The following is a 7,948-nucleotide window of genomic DNA, read 5'->3' as shown; positions in this document are numbered from 1 at the left end:
CCGCCCCACCCCGAACCACGCCCCCGCCCCACCCCCGAGCCACGCCCCTCACCTCCAGGATGTTGCAGCGCTCGGACCCGCACTCAACGTCCTCACAGGGCCGGAACATGCCCAGGGTCACGCAGTTAAGCATGATCACCAGCATGCTCACATGCTCGAACCACGTGTCGCCGCGGGTTAAGGAGCACGCCGGCGCAGCCCGGGACCCGCCCCCACGGGGCCCTCCAAGTGTCCACCCGGTCACCCGGTGTCCCCCATGGGTGTGCGCGCGTAGGGGCGTCCAGGATGGGGACCTGCAGGGCCCACGGACAGTCCTGAAAGCAGCCACCAGGTGGCGCTGGGAGCCCGCGCCTGGCCGGGCTCTGTGCCGTGGAGGTCGCCGTCCCAGGCCCGGCCCCCGAGCCCCCGGCGTTGGCTCTCATCAGGAAAGCGGGGTGCAGGAGCCCTCGGTGGGCTGGCCGCGTCAGGAGTGAGGCCCCAGTGAGGACCACTCAGACTCCCAGAGCCTAGCTGCCCACGTGGGGCCCAGGCTGCCTAGGGCTCCCTCGCTGGGGGGCTGCAGGCAGGGCACCCTGCGCAACTGGGAGGGCCCCAAGGTATGTCCGGGTACTGTGACCCACCGGGACAGGACTCCCCGTCCCACCCTCCTGGCCTGGGCGGCAGCACACTTGGGACAGGCTTTCTGGGCCCTCCGTCCCAGGGCTGCAGGGCCCCACTCTGACCAGGGAACCTGAGGAAGGAGGGAGGGGCAATCCGGTGGATGACTGTGGACCCGGAGGGACCTTCCTTAAGGTAGACAGAAGTCGGCATTTGGAAAACGCCAACTTGTCAGCGAACAGCCTCGGGAAGTCCCCCAGCTCTGCCAGCCCCTGCCGTCCCCAACACGTGGGAACTGAGGAGGGGATGGAGCTGGGCATCCACTCACAGCTAGTTCGGAGGCAGCCTGGTGGCCATCCCCACCCTTGGCTCTGGACTTGAGCCTATGCCTGACTCTCAGTGGCCGCCCTTCCTGGCACCCACCTCGCGCAGACCACTGGCCTCAGTGCCCGGGGCTCCCCCTCACCCGACAGACTTGCTTGGGACCCGGATGATGGCAGCAGCAGTGCCCCCTGCCCAACACGGGCCATGCTCACTACAGCAGAGGTCCCGGGTGCTGCGTGCAGCACTGAGGTCAGGGTCTGAGTGTCCGAAACTCTCAGGGATGACAGCAAGGGCAGCTGCCACAGTAGGAGGGGAAGAGGCTCGGTGACGAGGACCTTCCCTGCCTTCGCCTGTCAGTCCAGCCTGGAGCCCCTCCCTCAGGGACCCCAGCAGCCCATCCCGGAACCCTCCCTCCCACAAAGCCAGGGCCCCAGCCTCCTGGCAGGTCAGCATTTGATGCCAGTGCCACGGCTACCAGGCCACCAATGTAATTACGCATTCCCGCCAAGAGGGCAGTAATTACACTTAATGGGTTCAGCAGTAACAGACCCTCTGCTGTAACACGGCTGCAAGAAGCCGAAATCAGCCTCCCGCCAAGGCAGCTGGCATGCTGGCACGCCACGCCGTTGTCCCGTAGGTGGGCGAGGCCACAGCACGCACTGCCGCCTACCGGTGACGCACCCAGTGCAAGCCCAGCGGCCAGTGTGTGAGCACGTTCACAGCAAGCCTCGGAACACAGTCCTTGCTGGACGAGGTGGGGGTGGGGTTTGCGTGACTTGCTCAAGGTGGGGGGGGCGGGCAGGAGCCGAGGCCCCGCGGTGGAAGCCGTGCCAGGCCCCTTGGCCTCTCCCGGCCTCCTGACCCAATGCCAGTGCAAGGGAACGACGGTGGATGGCGGCTCTGCCCCCCACCTCGGGCACCTTTGTCCCCTAACTGCTGCAAATAGCACCTTTCTGCGGGGGTGGCTGGGGACTGTCTTTGTGCATCTCCAAGGGCCGTCATTTCCCAGGGGGAGGGGTTTTCTTGAGTCAACGAAACAGGCTGGCAGGGGGGAGCTCAAAGGCACCCAGCCAGGACAGGACACAGCAGAGGCAGGTGTGGGGAATGGTGTTCCCTGACCTGAGCCCCCACTGCACTCCACCCCAGCCTGGCTGAGCCATGGGTCTTGTAGGTGGCACTGCCTCTCCTTGGGCACAGGGCATCCCAGGCCTCAGTGTACCTGTCTACCCAATGGGGGTGGTGAGACTGTCCCATGGGTGTCTGAGGCCACCTCTCTGTCCCCTCTCTCCATACTCTCCTTCAAGTTGGGCCCCCAACCAGCACACACACATTCCACTACGAAAGCAGGCAGTTTCCAGCCACCCCTGGACTCCACCACTCAGGGCCGAGACCCGCCTCCAGATGTCTCCAGCCGTTGCCCGATTTCTCCCAGGCCTGCTCTGAAATCACCCTGGAAATCACCCTGGAGATGTCCAAGCTGAAGTGGGGGGTGCCCTAAGCTAGGGAGCTACCTGAACACAAGGCCCTTCACACCCTCCCTGCACCCTGGCTGGCCCCCAGCCACTTGCCTGACCCTGGCAGTTCCTGCCACCCCAGTCAGCTCAGGACTTAGAGCTAAAGGTACGGCATGGCCTCCCCAGCACTGAGGGGAATGCTGACTTCTGGACCCAGCCCAGACCCTGCGGCGGAGAGCCCAATGGGGACAGACGGGAAGGGGCCGGCACCTCTGACCAGCCATCTCTAGGCCTGTCCAGCCGGCAGAGTACAGTGGATGGTGTCGGAGCCCAGGGCCAGTCAGCGCCAGTCACCATGAGAGCTGCCCCCATGGCACAGAGGGGCTGGCAGGGGTGGGTGGGACCCAGTGCTTAGTCACTCCTCAAAGACAACCGGCTAGGGGTCCCCAAGCCAGGGTCCTACCTGGACACCTTTGCCCCTTCTACTATGTCACTGAGACCCACCCCAAGCCTCTGTGACTGGCTATGAAGGAAGCCAAAAGGGGGCCTGGGTCCCCCTCCCCGACCTCTCAGACCATCTGGTTTAGTGGGGGATGGGGCACTGTCTTTTCCAAGCAGGGGTGTGGCTCCAGTAAGCCCCTCCCATCCAGGCGCATGGGCCCCCAAAATCACACACACAGCTGAAGGCCTTAGAGGGGCAAGACTGGGCCTGCAGGCACCCCAACTGCAGATGGCCTCCTGAGCTATGCCTGGCGACAATGGCAACCTCAAATCTCCTGGACCCATGGTGCTGCACAGGTGCTGGCTCACTGAGATCCCGAGTGTGCCTGAGGCCACACAGCCAGGCCAGCCTCCCAGCTCGCAGCTCTTGGGTCTACAGGGCCCCTACCCAGCGTAGATCCCCTGCCTCCCCTTCCCCCAGCACCCACCCAGAAATTAGCCCCACAATCCCAGAGACCTGCTCCAATGGCAAGGACCCCACCCCTGTGCCTGTGGTGCAGATCTGGGGGGGACGGTGGTGTAGCAGGGTCCAGGGGGGCCCCAAGGAGGCCTCTCACAACAGAAGAGGTGACAGGCAGGCATGCTGGGCACCTCCCAACCGGGTCACACCCCAGCAACCAGCCCTCCCTACCCTGGAGAGGGACTGCCCGATGTACCAGGTCCCAGTGCCCCCTGGGGCTTTGCCTAGAGAGGGGAGCAGCCAGTCCATGTCCCACGTCCCGCATAGGCCAGCAGGGGCTCGGGCAGCTCCGGGCTGAGCAGACTGGCCCTCATGTGTCACGCCATCCTGGCCACACTTCTGTGGCCAGCTGAGGACAGGCAGTATCTGCCGGCTGCATCGCACGGAGCCCGGTGACTTCTAGAGCCTTAATTACACAGATGGATTTTCTGGGTTTTAATTAAAAATTCTTTTAGGTTTCAAATCAACTTCTACAAATTAGAATCAATTTCCACTGCGGGTGGGAGGAAGGCAGGCCAACGTGGCTGGGAGCAGCCCTGGGACGGGGCCTGGTGGCTGCAGGGCAACAGAACGGTCAGGGAACCCAGCCAGGGAAGGGCCGGGCGGCCAAGGGCAGCGGCGCAGTGAGATGGTCTCAGCTACGGGGTCTCCCTCAGGCAGGGAGCAGACCCTGAGGCCCGGCCAGCGGCAACGCACCCACCAACCCTTGCTCCTTCATCTCCCTGGGCCAAGCCCCAGGACCTCAGTGACTCCTCTTTTCTGACAGACCAAGGTCGGGGGGGGGACCACAGGGGCCTTCTCCAGCTCCTGGAGTCTGGCCTGGGTGACATGTTCCCCAGGCGGCCCCCGCTGGGCTGGGCTCACTTGCCCCACAATGCAGGCCAGAGGCTCATAAAGGAGCAACCTCCCCCCTCCCGCCCAGAGAGAGGCTTGGACAGGGGAACAGGGCTGAAGACCCCCTCGGCGGTGGGGTCCTGATGAAAGACCCCTCAAGCACAGTACCCATCCTGTCCCTCAGTCCCACACTCTAAAATCAGTGCTCTCAGGCTGGGCGCGGTGGTTCACACCCATAATTCCAGCACTTTAGGAGGCTGAGGCAGGAGGATCACTTGAACTCAGGCATCCGAGACCAGCCTGGACAATGTAGTGAGACCTCTCCGCTACAAAAATATTTAACAAAAAAATTAGCTGGGTGTGGTGTCAGCTACTCGGGAGGCTGAGGTGGAAGGATTGCCTGACCCCAGGAAGCGGAAGCTGCAGTGAGCCACGATCACACCACGGTACTGCAGGCTGGGTGACAGAGCAAGACCCCATGTCAAAAAAAAAAAAAGGATACTTTTCAGGGCACCTGCCAGGTCCAGCAGACCCTGGCCACCTCCCCTTCCTCAGGTCTCCAGGCCTGTGCACTTCTGAGGGGCTGGACAGGTGCAAAGCCCCCTTCCTACTCCTGCAGCCCTGCCTGGGGCCAGGCCTCCCCAGCTGGCACCCACGAAGAAAACCAGTCCTGCCCAGGACGCTTCAGGGACACCAGCTCCTCTATCTCTGGGAGAAGAACTGCTTTTCTCACCCCGCAGGCTTCCTGTTGCAGACCACTGCTTCCCTCAGGACCCTGGAACAAAGATGGCCCCTCAGCCTCCTTTCTGTGGTGCTAAGTGCTCCCCTTAACACATGGGCACCGCCTGTGGCCATGGCGGCCCACACCAAGGTCCACAGGAGCCCCCTCAGCTCTCAGGACCTGGGGGGCTCTCCGAGGGGCCCAGCTCCAGCACACCCCAAATGTCAGCCCCTGGCAGGTCAGGAGGCATGGACGCAGGGCGGGCAGTGCTGTGGCGGCTGCTGTCCGTGGTGCTGAAGCGGCCGCCTCGCCTGGGCCTGTCCTGGGTGTACCCGAGCTGGGAGGGCTGGGGTTAGGTTTGGGGGCCAGGAAGTGGCCTCCTGGCCGGAAACACACAGCTTCACTGGAGCTGCTCCACTGATCCCCGCTTTCTCATCCGGGGGGAGTAGAGGAGGAAAAAGACTCCCAAACTCTTCTTCCCAGCTTGAAAATGCACAGCTCTGAAGGTGCTGTTTACTCCTGGCCCCTGGGCGTGGGCGTGGGCAGCCCCAGAAGTACTGCCTGTTGTGTGGGGGGCAGCAAGGCCTGCATTCCCCGCTGCTAGGTGAGGGGGAGTGTCTGGGAGTTGGGGGAACCCTGGCAGCTGCTATCTCTGCGCCGAAGATGCTGGAGACCTGGGATTCTTGGGGGCCAGGAGCCAGTCTCAGGGCCACTCAGCAAAGGTCGGGACTGCGAGACCCCCAAACAGTGCCAGCTGAGCCCTGAGGTGCCGTGGGACCCCTCTCCCCAGAGCCAGCAGTCTCCAAGGTCCCGGGTCAGGACAGGGGGTCCTCAGAAGCCCACATGCTGTGGGACCAGCACAGCTCAAAGGGTGGTCCTGGACCACCCCAACCCGAAACATCAGCTAACATCAGCTCCCAGGCTCGCCCAGACCTGCTGGCTCAGGTATCCTGGGGCTAGGGCCTCCCTGCCCCTGCCCCGTGACTAATCCTCAGGCCAGGGCCGTGGGGCAAGAGCCTGACCCCAGTTCTACCTCCACGTGCACCTCCCCTTTTCTAAGCCTCAGCGTCCCCATCTGTACAAACGGACTATTTCATCCTTCTGGCTCTGACAGGTTTCATGCAGACCCTCCTGCAAAACAAGACCCTCCTGCAAAACAAGACCCTCCATCTACCCTCCTGACACAGCTCGGCCTGGCTCCTGCTGGCTCTGGAGGACACGTTTTCACCTCACCAAGGCCTCCACGTTTGCCGGAGCAAGGTCAGGACAGATGCTTCTACAGAGGGATGGAGGCGGGGCGGTGTGCCCCTCCTCAAGAGATGGTTAAGGCGTCAAAGCCATGGGCCAGCCTCAGCTCCTCAGACCACGGGGGAGTGCCAGCCCAGCGAAGGGATGGACGTCTCCAGCTGCAACTGCTGCCTGGTTCCTCCTCTATGGTCAGAGTGGCCCCCAAGCAAGGCTGTGGCTTCCAGGAATCCCAGTGGGGCTCCCTGCTGGGCTGCATCCTGACATCAGTGCGGGGGGCCGCAGGGCTCTGCAGCTGGGAGGATCGGGAGGCTGAGCCGCTCCCTCCCCGCATGCTGTCCCCAAGAGCAATCTGCTCAGCCAGCTGAGCCCCATTAGGCCAAATCCACAACAGCTGGGCACCAGCGGCCCGAGCCAGGGGCAGGGGCGTGGGCGGGGAAGGCACCCAGAGCAGGAAGGGGAAGCCCACAGTGAGGTGGGCCACAGCCCTCCACTCAGGACCCTACGCCCCGCAGGGCACAGATTGCAGCTGGGGTCACAGGCAGCCAGGACTCTCAGCCACGTGCTCCCCTCTCTGCACCCATCCCTGGCTGGGCAAACCCTCCATGCCCTGGGCAGAAGATGCCAAGGCTGAGGCTGCTCCCTCCCTGCCTGCTCTGCCCACGGCCCCACGCCGCTCTGGCCGCCTCCTCCCCTCCCGGCCCTCATTCTCAGGAGCGCTCGACCTTACTTTTCCAATTTGCTTAAGGAGAAGCCCTATGTCTTATTCATGGGGGAAGCCCATTCTCGCAAGAGCCATCAGCCCGCAGTGCGGAGGAGACTCCGTCCCCTTTGCTGCAGGGGAAGCAACATCAAGTGACCCAGGAGGGGCTGAGCCAGCCGCAGACCCTGTGAGTCAGTGGGTGGCACAGGAGATCCCCGGGAACCGGCCGCCTGGTCAGAGCGAAACGACGCATTTCCCACCTTCACAGAGCCTTGACCCTCCGGCCCTGTGTCTGTGTCCACCCCCACTCAGAACCGCGGCAGCTCCAAAGGGCCCTTGAGGCCACGGGGGTGGAACCGACCGCCCTGAAGCCTGCCGGCCACAGTGGTGGTCATGGCCCTGAGAGCCAGGGCGCACTGCTCGTATCGACAAGAGCTGGAAGAGCAGAATGTCTCCACTGACATGGCACATTCACCCGACCAGGAAGCGTTACGTGGCCACCCGACAGGTGGTAGTGGTGCCGTGGGCATCAGGACCGAGCCAGGTCCAAGGTACACAGCGCAGGAGGAGCGAGTCATGGAGGGCACGTGACCCCATTCACGACAGAAGCCGCAGTGCAGGCCACCTCGAGGAGCGTGTGTGCAGAGATACAGAGAAGTTCCCAGAGGATCTCTGGAGGATGAGAACACCACGGGGAGGGACAGGATGAGGGCACTCAGGACATGGGCAGAGTCCACAGTGACCCTTTGACATTCACTCCCCCGCCACGGCATCGTCCGGCTTTCTGCACGGCGAATCCAGGCCCTGCGTGTGCAATGACAAAAACGAAATGTCTGGGAGTCCCGGCCTGTGCAGTCACAGCAGGGTGGGCCCCGGCCTTCCGGGATCCCTGGGCCCAGCTTCTGAACAGCCCTGCTGGGACACCCCGAGGGAGCCGCGCATTTTTATTCAAAACACCGTGAAGGAGACCCCACTGAGAAGCCCGGGGAGGACCAGTGTGGTACACCCCGGCCCCCCCACACCCCACCTCCCACCCCTACGCATACCGACCGGCTACTCACCTGCCGTGGACACCCGTGACCCCTAGCCTTTTTTTTTTTTTTTTTTTT

General features: G+C 63.3%; 1 protein-coding gene across 1 annotated transcript in view; it reads right to left on the bottom strand.

Moving 5' to 3' along the window:
• CACNA1H (calcium voltage-gated channel subunit alpha1 H) overlaps positions 1-7,948 on the bottom strand; it is a 49,061-nt gene that overhangs the window by 23,724 nt on the left and 17,389 nt on the right. Inside the window, exons 3-4 of the mRNA XM_017858285.1 lie at positions 1,064-1,217; positions 53-293 (exon numbers count right to left, since the gene is read on the bottom strand). Of these exons, the coding sequence (XP_017713774.1) occupies positions 53-293; positions 1,064-1,217 (395 nt within the window). The remainder of the gene's footprint in view (positions 1-52; positions 294-1,063; positions 1,218-7,948) is intronic.

The sequence above is a fragment of the Rhinopithecus bieti genome, unplaced genomic scaffold (assembly GCF_001698545.2).
Source record: "Rhinopithecus bieti isolate Rb0 unplaced genomic scaffold, ASM169854v2 scaffold_47707, whole genome shotgun sequence".
NCBI classification, from domain to species: domain Eukaryota; kingdom Metazoa; phylum Chordata; class Mammalia; order Primates; family Cercopithecidae; genus Rhinopithecus; species Rhinopithecus bieti.
Note: the sequence above shows the minus strand (reverse complement) of the source record. Positions and strands in the feature narration are given on the sequence as shown.